At 44.5% G+C, this 15,081-nt stretch overlaps 1 protein-coding gene across 1 annotated transcript in view; it reads right to left on the reverse strand.

The window, feature by feature from the left end:
• Positions 1-2,234: 2,234 nt before the first annotated feature.
• T265_06860 (hypothetical protein) overlaps positions 2,235-15,081 on the reverse strand; it is a gene marked incomplete at both ends in the record, with an annotated part of 68,196 nt that continues 55,349 nt past the window's right edge. The window contains one exon of the mRNA XM_009172242.1: positions 2,235-2,607. Coding sequence (XP_009170506.1) covers positions 2,414-2,607 — 194 coding nt within the window. The remainder of the gene's footprint in view (positions 2,608-15,081) is intronic.

Here is a 15,081-nt window from a genome sequence, read left to right on the forward strand (position 1 = left end):
CTAGATAGTAACATAGAAAAAACCAATCAGCGGAATGCCTCAGCGTAGAAAGATAAGATTTCCGATACCACTGACAATATTGAGGCCATTCAGTAAGAGCTGAACGCTGACATCTGCATGGAGAAAGGAGATATTCATTGCGCTTACAAGCCTTGCTCAAAACTTACATGGAGAAACCCACAGGTGAACGTTGAGAAAGAATTGGAAAGTCAGCAAAATATCTTCCTTGCAAACGTCGGAGTTGTACATTTAGTCATTAGTTCACTGCAACTATAAAGTCACCAAATGACCAGAAAAGTCAGCCGAGAGAGTGTTTTTTAAAGCTAAATTAGGTCTTTCGACCGTGGTGTTCGCTTGTTGCATTGCTGATCTGAAAGTTGAGAGTATCAAGCTATCTTAGACTAAGTAAAAGCAATCGAAATACCAGTGATGGATCCAAACAACTAGTCTTCTTGTCAAAATCTCACTTTCTAAGTCCCAGGCTATTTCGATGTCGGATGTTCAGTCGGTGAAACCCAGCTTTGCTTAGGTAACACAAGAGCATTTGTTCGATGGCCTTTGTTGAAGAGTGTGTGCATTTCCGAAAATACATAAGAAACTATTCGAAAACTATCTGGTTCTGATAATTGGATTGGAGACCGAGAATTGTCCATGGCCTATATTATCAGACTCATTTAAAGCATTTGCACTTCAAAAGACTACAAAATTCAGTGCATGGCAGCGAAGCATCGGTGTTAAACACTGATGTCATGCTGTCGATGATGATGATTATGATGATGATGATGGTGGTGATGATGAAAAAGTCGGTGTGTTCCTCACAATAGTACAATCGCTTTTTGTTTTGGTGCCAACAGACGGGATTCGGCGTTTATCCACGTTTTTGCTTGCCATACACCAAAAAAATGTCCCACCTACCTCCGTATGTATAAACAGCTTCGGAAATTGGTCTTCGTTTAACAGATCGGGAAGAATTACTGCGCGGGCACATCGCTCCACAAGTATACCCATTTGCTCACCAATTTAGCTTTAATGGGATACCCAAGGGAGTCTCTCTTGTATGATATTCTTGAAGCACAAAGCTGACAGAAACTTGGGGACTGCGCCCATTTGGTGATCCTTAAGAAGATCATAACCGGTCGTGAGTTGCAGAGGATATATCAGCAACCCCATGAGTAGTTTCATTTGAAAAAATCACACTCTTGAAAAGTAAGTTAATGACTGATCCCTGAACTCCACGTGTGTAATTTTTTATGGTCACAACTGTGGACGCGCTGATACTTAAGTTTACTCTTAAATTCCTCAGACGTTGATGCGAGGTAACTTGGAAGGTCTCAAGCGTTAATCCCCCGGAGCTGTTCCTGAATCTCGGTAGAATTGCGACCTACATAGCCTGTCCAAGATATACATCAGACCTTGCAGACCGGCAGTCGTTTCCGATGAGCAAGCACAATATTTTTCACACACATCCGGAAAATCCGCTCCTCAAGAACTCTATATACATGCCGAATATGTTGAATCTTCCGGTATCCAGTGCATTGGCGACCTACATAGCCTGCTCAAGATATACATCAGACCTTGCAGACCGGCAGTCGTTTCCGATGAGCAAGCACAATATTTTTCACACACATCCGGAAAATCCGCTCCTCAAGAACTCTATATACATGCCGAATATGTTGAATCTTCCGGTATCCAGTGCATTGGTCAATCGTCAGCTAATGACTGAACTATCTAGCATTCCAGAACTTCAGCATCTGTTGACACACCTACTAGCGTGCCAGGCGAATCCACGCAAATTCCTGCCATACAGTCAAACATCGCCAAATTGTAGCTACCGTTAGTTGAAAGTCGGCGTATACCGCCGAATTTTGCGCATTTGCATCCTCCAGAAGAGATCATTAACAGGAGCGATCACCGCCAAAATGCGGCACGGCTCATCTATCTTCTGAGTCCTCTTACAATGATGTCTTTCCCATGATTGCCGATTACCTCAGGTGACCTCCACAGACAGTATGCATAAGTTTTCCGCCACTCTGATAACCCCAGGCCACGGCATCGGAAAGCAGTTTTGCTCGACTGCGCTACTCCCCTGATATCACTTACTAGGCTCACCAGTGCTTTGGTTCTACCTGAAAAACAGTATAGTAATTGAATTTACGACTCTCAGACGTATACCCTGAACACAGAACATCGAGGATCAAAACTGTGGAGACATCTAAAGAAGAAGGTAACACGAATGGGATGGCATTTTTTTATACTTCGCTTGTTTAGTTTACATGGTAGTCATCAATCATTTGATAGGCCTTTTGTTGTGCGTATGAACACAGAGGTGTGATAAGTGAAAAAAAACATTACAGCCAGATAGAAAATTACCGCATAAAATCGGAATGTGTGCTTGGGTTGGTTTGTGTGCAAATCAATGTGTGTCCAGATGCATTCGATAGAGTCCGTTGAGGAGATCGATTTGTCTACTGGCCAGAGATGGTTCGCTGGTCACATGAACAAACCCCGGTTCAAACAGTGAAGAAGCTTTCTGCACGACTTCTTCGCAGGAACGGCCGACAACAAGGGCGGGCCCAGCAACCTCGAGTGTGATAACCCCACCAGCACCTAGGGGGGAGAATTGATTTTGGAAATGGAAAATGCAGTCAGTTGTGGGTTGGAACTAAGAATGGCTATTTGAAATTTCAATCTATCAATATTCCTTTGGGACCATTTTAGGGAAGCTGAAAATGCTGTAAACGCGTTGTCTGAATGAATCGTTTTCATCGGTTTGACCTATGACTTTGAAAAAAATTCTGAGGTCGTCAAACTCCAGTGGATTTCGACACAGAGAATTCTTTCTGAGCTACATGATTGTGTGGTTGAAAATAAAAATATTGGTGACCGAATGAAAGAATCTACTTACAATTCTCATAGTATTACATAAATGACCACGTAAAATTTTCAGAACTGCATAGTTTGGATGCTATTGACCAACTAAGTTGTTAGCACCATGTGATGTCAATTTTTGTGCGATACCTGTGTATACTTTCTGATCTTATTGACCGATTAAGTGGCTAGCACTATGTGATATCAATTATTGTGCGATACCTGTGTATACTTTCTGATCTGAATGACCGCTTCATACGACGGTTCGTGTACCCACTATTGCCACGGGTCTACTGGACTCATGAGGTGGATGATGAGACAGTTTCCATCTTCATCATCAGAGACTTACTCTTATTTCCTATTAGGGGGACGAATTGGTCTACCACTATTGCTCTAGTCAGTTGCTCTCGGGCAAACCGCCTACACGATCGCTATGGTATAAATTCAAATTTTGAAGGATTATGACCCAAAGTGACGTTCACGACTTTCAGGACTCTTTCAGCTTGACCGATATATTATATAAGCTATCGAGAGCAGGTGTGACGATGCTTCGATGTGCTGGTATCTCTTGCATTTGGTTGATGTACTGGGAAACACCATCAGTCTGTGCACCAGAAGTATCGAAGAAGAGGATGTAGTTTAGAACGCCGCCGCGGAGTGCAACTTTACTTGGAAGAAGCCCTGTCTTCCCGCTTGCAGACTTTGTTTGTGTCAGTATACCACAGACCGACTTATAAACGATTCCTTGCTTAGCCGGGTACATATAAGTTGTCTTGTCCTGATCCTTCGACTACAAAACATCAGTCTGTTGTGGACACTAACATGTGCCCAGTGGTACGACTAGTCACTGTCAACGCCATCATGTCTGATCGCGGTATTCGACTGCTGTCTGTGGAACGGCAGATCAAGAGATATATAGAGTGCGATGATCCCAAAGGTGAGCCATCCCATGTAGGGATTTCTAATGTGATATGGGCGTCTTCATGAATCGGAAATTACTCCTTTAGATTTTTATTCGTATTGGAGAATCTGTGACCTGATACTCGCCTCAGGGCTGGTGATTATCTATGAGATCACCTACGGAGTGTGTAGCAATCAGACGCATTTGTCAATTCGATATTAACCCACTGATTTCTGACGTGAATTAGCAGGCTTTCATGCATCCCGCTGCCCTCGTCCGATTCCATTTGGCCTCCTGTTCGCTTACATTGAGACCTGACTCCACTGACCATGTATGAATTCGTCGCCTGCCACTGCTACCCTCTTTTTGTGCCAGATGGTCCGTCTAGCTAACCCAACTGCTCCAACGACAAGCCGGGGTGAATCTCCGCCAGATGGTCCGTCTAGCTAACCCACCTGCTCCAACGACAAGCCGGGGTGAATCTCACCTGTTCGAAACTCATACTTAAGCCTAACTGGCGCCTATACATTGCGGAATCTGTTGACCCTTTATGTGACCGGTTCCTAGCGGTACCACCAAGGTGTATGTTGCACACATGGACTCCGAGTAATGAAGTGTTGTTGAATCGAACTCTAATTGAAGTGTCATTCGATGTTTAACTTAACTGCTCATCAGGCCAAGCAAAGCCGAGTGTAAATTGCAATTAGTTCTGTTAACTCTCAGTATGCAATGAGATAAGAGAAGCTATCACAGCCTAGGCAGGTTCTTTGGTTGAACAACGGAAAGACACATTCAAACCTACCTTCAGTTCGGATCGGCACCAGCACTAGAAAAGCAGTGCATTTTTTTTACTCCTTTCGACTTTCGGAGCCATTAAATCCCAGTACATGTAAGCTACTTGTATGATAGCTTAGAACCCTTCTTTCGACAATTGGTGGTTCTGATTTATTTCGTCAACCCAGTGGTCTGTTTATCGAACAGCCATTTTCAACCGCGTTACTATTATGGCCAACTGTAGGACAGGATTTGACCGGGCATGCATTGGTTTACTTCCACATATGATCGATCTGGGAACAAGATCGTTCTTCACAATTGTTATGCGGCGTCAACCTATGGCTGAACACTATCTGGAAAGTGTTTATGTGGATTGAAAGGGTATGTCTCTCTCGACCGAAGGGTGGTCCGTTCGGAACGTATTTTTGTACGTGTTTTGAGGCCAAATAAATTTTTCCCAACCTAATTATGGCTTAACAGCTTTTCGCATGGCGTATCTAAATGAAGCGGCCCGGTGCAGCACATTCAGTTGCCTGGAAACATCACAAACGAGAGATTCAGCTGGGATCCAGCTAAGTCTCTCACAAAACCAAATTTGTTTGCAAATGAGTGTATTTCGCTAGTCTCTCAACCTAATTATGGCTTATCAGCGGTGATACAGCTGAAACTGAACAAATTCGGTCAATATGGAACCGCGTTGTGGATATTAGTTCGCCATAATATGAAATTTGTGTAGTGTGACCCTCTCTGTGACTTTCTCTTCCAGCCTGAACACGCCTATCCAGAATCGTATGTTTTTTTAACATAGTTAAGAGTTCATGTAGGTTGATTTCATTGTAGGCATTTCCTATGAGTTCAGGCTTGTCACACTGAAAACCCGGTGAAGCATAGACAGTCGAATATCTTAACTTGTTCCCATTAGAGGAATATTCAAGAAGCACCCGTTTTGGTCTATCTGCCCAAATTGTCGTTTTTGAGAGGTGAATGAAGGACCTTGCCTCGGTTTATGTCTAAGTAAGGATACCCAATGAATCGGCTAAAAATATGTGGGAAACCGGCCGAAAGCCAGTCCAAGCCTAGTTACCATCAAAGAGAGTAAATGTAGAATGAGACTGTGAACGACTGTGAAACTAGAGGTTATATCGTTCTAAGCAAATTTTGGCGAGTTACTTTATGCCCTCTGATTGAATTCGAAAACGAGTGTGGGATGGTCACTTTTTCGAAACTCCTAGTTTCTCACTAAGCTCATGTCACCTGCCGTCGTAGGCGTTAAAAATGGCATAATACAGGCATTATCTCATACAGCCTTTCGCTCACATTCGAATCCAACCAATTTTTGCTTTGCTGTGAGTTTTACAAGGAGCTGAACGTTCTTTTGGTGCATGGGCTTCAAATCTCTTAAGCATTCTTACAGGTACTATTGAGTGTGATGATTTATAATGTAAACGATTTGATCAGTTCTCATCTGTGTCAACATCTCTCCATCATGTAGGCAGTCTTATTTTGGAGAGCATCACTCCGTTTCCTTCATTTCCAAATAATTCTACGCAAAGGTTGCGTTTACTGGTACTCCACATCCCTAAGCCGAAGGTGGCTCTCACATTCATGAACAATTAAACTTAAGGAGGTAGCATCAATGAGAACAATCCAGCTCCGTCATTACCATGAGCGGTCTTCGCTGTTGCCATAGGACCCTCATTGTCCGATATCACCGGCAGTCTTAATTACTGTGAAATTTTCAGTGTGTCCTGGGTAGCTGTACTCCAATGAACAATTTGTGAATTAAAATAGGGAGCTTTTAAATTGAACTGGAATCACTGAATCCGTTATTTTGGGAGGTGTTTCCTCACAGGACACACACACCTATTTGTCCGCTCCTCCCATTTGGTCGTTAACATGCTCTTGGTCATCTGAGGTGTGTAACGGGTTAGTAATTTATCAGGAGCTTTATATCTACCCAAGGGATCACTCGTCCCAACGGGGAAGATAAGCGAGCAGAGTGGATCGAACGGAGTTGATATGATCTATCCGTCTGTCGGCGAGAGAGAAGGATATCGATGTTACAGACTGGATTAAATCTTTCATTAACAAAGTTGAGTGTAAGCAATGAGTGCTTGAACTTATCCATGAATAGTAGGCGGATGGAAGCCCTTTTTGAGTGGAACATTCATCTTGTAGTCATTCTGTTCTGTCCAAGAGAGTGATGAAAGGGCACTGCGTTCTCGGTTACAACCGGAGCGCGTCTTGACCCACATGAATGAGGTGGGTAAAGATCAACATGCACGACCCAAGATACATTAGCTTCACTTCAGGCAAGATCTTTACCAGAACACGCATCGGGCAAAGGTGTTTTGAGATAGTACAAAAAAGCAGACTACGAGGGGAAAATTATTCACTGAACATCGGATGTACTCTCACTGAATGTCTGACTTAAGCTGGGATGTATATGAGCGTTTAATGTTGCAGACATCCACGTGTCACAGAGGTGTATTGTGCACGAACTGGATGACCATACCAAGTAGAAGGCGGTGTTAAGAAGAGCGACAACTCGGTTCGCTGGTTGGCACTAGGAGCAATGAAGCATCGTTCCTAAATCATTCTCTCTCCCAATTAGGACCAAACACATCGATTGTGGGTCGTCTTCGCATGTTTATTTTCAGACTCGACTACATCTACTTCCAAATCAGACATTACCGTTTTAATTTCCGGCTCCCGTTCCAGCTTCATGGTCCGCGTCCACTCACAGTAGATATAAATACCAACTGTTCCAAAGGCTTTGCATCTAGGCACCTGGCTAGATCAATTTGATGATAAACCAATCCACCTGACCCCAAATTGATTTTCCAGGCAAACGTGGTGAGACGAGCTGCAACGCGTCCCCCTCAGTTTGAAATTGTCCGTACCATACCTTTTGCCTTGACCTAGGACAGTGCAAATGCTGCCCGGTGCGTGATGGTGTTCATCCCAATAAACTTTTTCAGGTTGCAGATCCGGCTGGTTATCGGAAGCCACATTAATTTCTGCAGACACTTGACCAAAGAAGTTAGTTGGTTTGGCACCACAGTTATTTTGACCACAGTTATTTTTCTGACCAAATTAATGCTGCCTTATAGTTTTGGGGGATGAAAATATGCATGAGAGGCGTGCCTTGTAAACCAGCCACCCAATGGTTGCTGAGCTGACGGTGCTATTCCATGCTGGCTGAAGTTACGCAGTCCTGTTCAAACTATCGTTCCCTCGAGCCAGAGACCTGGACATCAAACAGTTGAAACGAGTTAGCCGCACAAACACATTTCACTATGACAGAGTGCTGAAGAAAACCTAGCCTTTTTCACTTTTTATGTCTGAATGCCGAAAGAACGACAATAACATCGTTTCAGAAGTACGACCTTGCTGTGTCTCAAAAAAAGATGCCCAGAGAGTTAGGGAATGGACCGAACATGCGCGGAATAAAGTAGCTGGTAAGGAACTAGAGTGCAACTCTGTCACAGTGACCAATGATGGGATTGATAGGAAAGTCCGTCACTAAATGTTGCGGCCCCCGGGTCAATGTGAGGCAGTTAGATTCGTGGCCCTCTAATCGTCGAAAAGCTACGTTCTCGCTACTTTTTTCCCGCCTCAGTAATTAATCTCAGGTAAGCATTGACAGCAAACAACGGTCTGATGTTTCAAACTGAAACTGCTCTAATCCAAAAACGTAGGTTGGTCTGGGCAAGAAAACTTTATGGCATGCATGCTGGAGTAGTATAGTGGTGGCCTCATTGTTTTAGGACTTATCCACTGGACGAAATTGGCACTTCTTCAGAAAAATCCGTTTCTTCGAGAGCTACACATCTCCAGGTGAACTCATTAAGTTGATGGACTTGAATCACTAGCATGACTTACATCAAGCGATGAGTTATAGATTTTAAACTGAGGATGTTTCCCAACTTTTGAAATTTCAAAATTCCGTGCCCATCAGTCCAAACGACCGGCGATCAATTTGACCAACTTAAACACTGGTCGGAATCATCAGGCTCATTTCGTGCGTGGGTTGGCGAACATAGCTACTAACGTAATTAACTTCGTCCCAAAGTCCTTGAACTGATTGCATGCACACAAGCACACAGTATCCTGTCGTGGTTGGCCCAGTGAGACATCTGCTAATCCGCGCGACCTGCCCACTTCACCTATTCCATTACAGTGCGTTGCAAGAAGGTCAAGGTGATATGTGATGCCCTCAGCCCCTAAGCTGACACAGTCAAACTAGCCCATTTCGCTCAGGCTAACAGGGTGAGCTAACTAGATGTGCTCTGGTAAAGGTTTCAGCGGTATCCTGATTTAACACAGCTGGGAATGTGATTGTTCATTGGAGCCACAACCGTTCCTACTTCTAAACGCTGCTCAAAAAACCAGCCTTTCCCAGAGTGTGACATCTACTCATCGCTGGGCGGAGGAAAGCGAGGAGAGGAACTCGATTAGACGTGGTTGTCACGTCATCACTATGGAAAATTGCTTCTTCGGTATTTCTGGTGACTTCTTATTCTCGTTGGTGACTTCATGAACAGCGGATTCTGGAATCGGCAGTGATTAGATAAGAATTTTTTAAGGTCAAAACACAGCGCAGTGGAATAAGTTATTGTAATCCGAGGATTCGGTTACTGTGGGCAACCGTTTTCCAGGCTTCCTACAATCCATTCTATTTTATCGGGTCACCTGGCCTGATTGGGCTACTAGGCCGCTCTTGAGGGTGTACGTTAAAATGTGTTTGACGAAAAACGCTGTCGCGGACTCCCCAAGGGAATATGATGCAGTAGCAAATGATCGTTAAACTTTGGAACCTTATCGGAAGATAGCTACCACACGGTGCGAAGAAAGCAAGGGAGATGAGCTACTGTTAGGTGGCCCAGGATTACGCATGTGCAGTCGACTCGCACACTCAGTAGCTTCGTGTCCTAATCGATGAGCCATCTAGTATGCTCCGGTGCTTTTCGGAGGTCTCTTCTTCTTTGTGGTTGAGATTTGAACAGTCTAGCATCAGAGCCCAGAAAAACGTCCTTTCTTGTGTCAACCGAAGAACAAAAACCCAGTATTTGTGATAGATAGATTCTAGCATTATGTATTATTATGTATTATTCGAGCATTATGTAGAGCGTCATATCTCTTACAACTATCTGGATTAGACTAATCTTGCAGATGTGGTAATTCAATACCTGCAGGTTTTTTTAATGGATACATGAGTTATCGTAAAAGAAGCGTCCAGGCAAGGTGGTTACTAGTGTACATAGAAAAACTAAACGTCCTCAGAAGGCCTAATATTTTCGTTGATCTAATTTCCCTCCCTGTTTGTAAGTCCCCCATACGTGCTCAAAGACCTAGGCAGTGACTCTGCTCTTATCCGCGCAATTTTACTATCATTATCGGACAGTGTAGTCACTTTTTTCACTCTTCCGGGTAACGAATGTGGTCACTTTTGGGGCATTTGCTGATTTAGTTCCTTACTCTTGGTCATTTTCAGCAACTTCAAAAAATGTTCACCTGGTGTTTTCCAAGTTAGTAGCGATATAGTGATCGCAGCCATTCCAACGGCACACGAGGTCGAGGCTTGTTATCTGTCAGAATGCATAGTCTTCGAATTTTTACGACAGTTCAGAAAACTCACTGACCCGTCCATTCAGGCCCATTCCAGCCCTCTTGCAGTTAACTTTGCTTTTCTGTAATCATCCAAGTGCTGATGGCCTTCTGTCGAACTCCACATTTACTTGCACGTAAATTCCGCTTGACTGATGCTCTCGTTGGCTACCCTTGGACACCTCCACATCTACCAGAATAGCACAACCTCGAAACCGACCGGATACACACTCTGCTCGGAAGTGCGCTCATTCTTTAGCTTTGAGGTAATCGCTCCGACCGGTACTTTTGTCTCATTCATCTTTACAGCTAACACGAGGGAGAACGCATTGAGATGTCCTCTCAAAAGACCAGAAACAACGGATATGACCAATATGGAGGACGAAAAACAGAAAAAAAGTCGAAGCGCTTCTGCATGAGTTCCTTTGTCGGATTGAATTGACGTAAAATAAGTAAGTTGTGCCAGTGGACCCTAACGAGTGGGAAAGCTCTCAAGCAACACAGTGAAAAACACGCTTTCCTTGTGCCATTTCACTCGTTCAACTGAGATTCCCCCGGTGAGATTCTATTCGCCCTGGACTTTTGGGAAATAGTTCCGTTCATGTTTGACCTCTTGACAGCCTACCTCCTCGTTTGGAACCATGATCATTACAGGATATCCTGAAAAAAGACAGCCTTCTGTAACCCACGGCTTATGTCTTCTAGCAACTGATACACATTACCCCTCAGTATCTTCTTCCATTACGGTATTACTTGAAGAAATCCACACTTTCCAAAACGTCCTAATGAAGTTATTTGGGACGGTGTAGCAGTGCCCCCCTAAAGTAAGTCCAACGCAGTTCACTCCAGGTTACCAAGCCTGAAATATGCACTCCAAACTTACGTCAGATAAAGTTGTCTCAATTTTAATGCATTTTTGTAGAAGCATTCTAAAGCATCAATTCTGTGGGTGAGACTATTCCGGTCATTATGTATTGCAACTTAGACGTCATACTCTGAAGGCTGCTTGGGTTGAGTCAGTAGCATCCATGGGATTCTTAGCGCCCAACTCAACGGCTGTTGAATGTACCACTCGCTCTCTAGACACTCAAATACATAGTTTTCTATATCCGATGGCCTATGAACAGAGGACGCTTTTTAGTCTGGAGTGGCGGTGAACAAGGCACCAGTCCATTATATCTGTGTCCGATGCACTGGAGTTGCGAGTGTGTGAGAAAGTAGCCAAGCATGCTTTTGGTTTTAGCCTGAGACAAAAATTCCAGATAGCAAGCGGAATTGATCAAATGGCTACGTGGGTTTTATGGGGTCCAAACGCCACTAGTGAATACTATTCCACAGATTCAAATATTTGAGAACACAAAGAGCGAAAAAGCCACATGAGAGCGTCGCTCACACTTGAGCAATAAGAAAGGAGACTTGAATTATTAGAGAAGACTCTGTGGTATGGAGAATCCTATCGATATGCGTGCGGCCAGCCAGTTGGTGGCTGGAATCAGCGACAGTATGCGCCATTTCATTTATGTAAATGTGGACTACTTTGGGCCATCGAATGAGAGCAAGGTACGGTGCTTTCTCAAGAGGTGTGCACGTATTTTTACTTAGTTTTAGACACGCATCTTGCATATGGAAGCAGTCCATCTACTAGTCGCGGACTCCATCATACTGACTATAGATTTCGTTAGACTTCATTGCTGTTTGGATAATAGCCGGCAACAATGGTATCGGAGTATGAATAAGGGCCGACGGTTCAAGCTTAGCGTTTCAGCGAGTTACAACGACTAGTGGACAGTCAAATACTCTGGCATATCCACCCCACATCCAAGGGAGGGCACTTTGGGAGGGCAAGATATAACTAATCCGTCAGGTATTATACGTTGTTGCATCGGGGCCACCATGAACCGATGGGGCACACATGAATTAGTGACGTTGAAAATAACTCTTAGTTGCGGACTAGTGGCCGCCGTGCATACCGCCAGACAACAACCCCAGTGCCTCGGGGGATCCTGAGGTTGGTCAGGGGAGTCAGCTTACCACAGTGTAGCATACGTGCACATAACGAATTCATGCTTGAGGAGGTGGCTGGGAACGCACTTTGCATGCTTGCGAACACGGCAAAATAGGTTTGCCCCTGGAGAACGATTTGAAAAGTAGAAACTCAGTCATGTTAGTAGTGGCATGCGGCCCAAGACAACCGTAGCGCAGCTATCTCTGGGCATTACCGGACAGGCTCATTGCTTGTAAGTGAGAATGTCCATGAGAACAGCGGTAAGAAAAACGAAAACCTCGTTTCTTGAGAGATAACCACCAGCTGTACCAAATAAGGAGCTATTGTGATCCGTCATATTCTTGTGAGAAATGCTGACCTAAAACTTGCATGTGTGAACTGAGCACCGTCGATGTTTATAGTGTTCTTGGCTCCCATTTATCTGTGCTTTTTTTCTCCTGTCACTGTGAAACCTTTTGTACAAACTAATCGGCTCAAACGGTACCTCGGTTTACGTTCTCTCAGGTGTGCTTTGCGTAGCTGCGTTTTAACTTAGTGACGGTGCGAAGTTTTTATTGTGGCCATCTTTAAGTTAGGTCACTTTCGACGTTGTCGTTCAGTTGTGTTCTCTACTCAGGTAACTTCAGCACCTTTGTCGTTGGTAAGTTTGTAGTGTATCATGGTGGAATGTTTCCAAACCAACTCTCAGGTTCAGCGAACAGATGGAATATCTCCTGACCAGTGGCCAGTTTGACTAGTTTTACTATGAAGTTAAACCGATCCGACATTCACAACCGCTTCGAGTGCTCATGAACCCGGGGCTCATATCCGGGCCAAATGTACTGCCATCCGCGGGAAACGAACAAGGACACTGATGTGGTGCAGATAGTCGTGGAGGTGAATAACGCCTAATCAGTCAGCTAAAATAGAGAATTTAGTATTTATGGGACTGAGGTAACCTACTCGTTTTACCGAGAGCAATAACCCTCCAAAAAGGGACAACACGAGGAAAGGAACTATCTGGCCCCCTTTAGGGGTCGGCCATCTGCAGGGCCATGATTGTGAGGAGACGCTTTTATAGGCTCTCCCGGACGTTTGCATCTTTTGTAGAGGTTTCTCTCGGGATCAAACGCAGTACGTTTTGTCGTAATGGAGTGACCAAAAAGGGCCAGAAGACTGAACGGGGAAGATTTCAGCCATCTGCTTTGTATCGTTCACTCTTTGCTGGCACAGTTTTATTGAGCTCAGCACGTGTACTGGCTAGAAAATACGGTGGTTGACCGGCCTGTTGCTTGCCAACGACCAAGAGAACGCCGGTCTGGACATCCGCACACATCGGTTTGGTGGCTTTAACAGTCTGATTGTTCATCGGAGCGAATGAAGCATGGACATGACCTGGATATTGAAGTGGTGCTCGACCAGCTAACGTTAACCATGCTGTAGTTGAAAACATGCTTCGGCTTTGGATCAATGAGTGAAAAAACATGGTCCTGGTAAGGATAACATGAAAATATGCATTTTTATGATCCAAGCCTCTGCTGCACGCTGTTTGTGGGCCAGAGCGACAATTTACGACCTTCTATCAGCTGATGCAGCTTGGATGATTGTGTTTAGTGCACTGTGGCGTTACTAGTTGAACCGCTGCAGTGTCCAGGGTGTGGTGTGACGGGCATTCAAATTCTTCTCTGTACCGGCATTCGTCACAAATCAAGCCATGCCACAGAGGTGTAACGTGGTGCATGCTACACAAACTGACTAATAAATACAGTCAAACTATTCAACGGTTTCTACTTGAATGAATAGTTTTGCATTGGTAGTGGCCTGATGAATTAAACTAGGCTTACCCCAGGTAAGCCCCTGGTAATCGGACATTTGTTGGTTTTTACACTCGGTTCAAATGGATCTTAGGGATCTTGTCCATTGGAAGGCGATTGAATGGTTTTGCGGACAAGTTTCAGTCCACGTAAACATAGTATGGCACCAGATTTGGTGCACTTTAGTCCTGGATGCAACTTGTTCAGTCTAAGGATGCTCTGCTTCTTCATAAGGGAAACTACTCACAAGGTTGCTGAAAATTCGTCGACAGCCCACGAGCGGTTTCGCCCTTCTTGGGGCTCGTCAGGTAGGCGCGGTCACTGAGTTTCGTCAACATTTACCTTCACGCTGAACCTGTTTCTGTTCATCTAACAGCCGGATGAAGCAAGCATACGATGGTGTCATGTTCCGCATGGTATGCAACTAAGTTGACCCGCGTGTGCACACCTTGGTTCAGAGATAGTTTACCTATAAAATGAAAGCTAAGTTGACGAGTGTTTCCCACTGGACTTTCTACAGGGTTGGACCTTTGGAACCCTTAGCGTCAGAGTTGCCTGGTTCACCGTGGCCTCGACTAATGATACTTGCGTACAACGTTGCGCACCACAGGAGGGAGTTCAATGTACTGTCCAATATTTTATGATTTGTCCATGAGTGGCCGGACCGATTCCCATGGACGCAATTCAACTTACCAGTCTACCTACCAGTCACCTCACCAAGGTCTGACTGTTAGTAGGATTGCATAAATTTCCCAGACATGTTCGGTTGTACAGGACCCACCAGTTGCTGACCGGATAATTGTTCCCATCCGTCTACTGCCTTCCACTGTGTCGGTCCGCTCTTCTGTCTTTTTCAGCAGCTCATTCTAAACTGCTGATGACACGGGCTTTTTCAACACAAAGGCTCAGTGGAACTAGTAAATTTAATCATAGGAAGGATGTAGAGTTCACCTCATTCATTCAATGAGCCGATCATATTGAGTTCCGCTGTTTGCCTGCTGAATGTAGTGTGAACAAACTGCCTGTTTTTGCAATGTACTATTCACAAGGTAGTGGAAAATCTGTCGACAGCCCACGACCGGTTTCGCCCTTTTTGGGGCTCATCAGGTAGGCGCAGTCCCCGGATTTCC

The sequence above is a fragment of the Opisthorchis viverrini genome (genome assembly GCF_000715545.1).
Source record: "Opisthorchis viverrini unplaced genomic scaffold opera_v5_148, whole genome shotgun sequence".
Lineage (NCBI taxonomy): Eukaryota > Metazoa > Platyhelminthes > Trematoda > Opisthorchiida > Opisthorchiidae > Opisthorchis > Opisthorchis viverrini.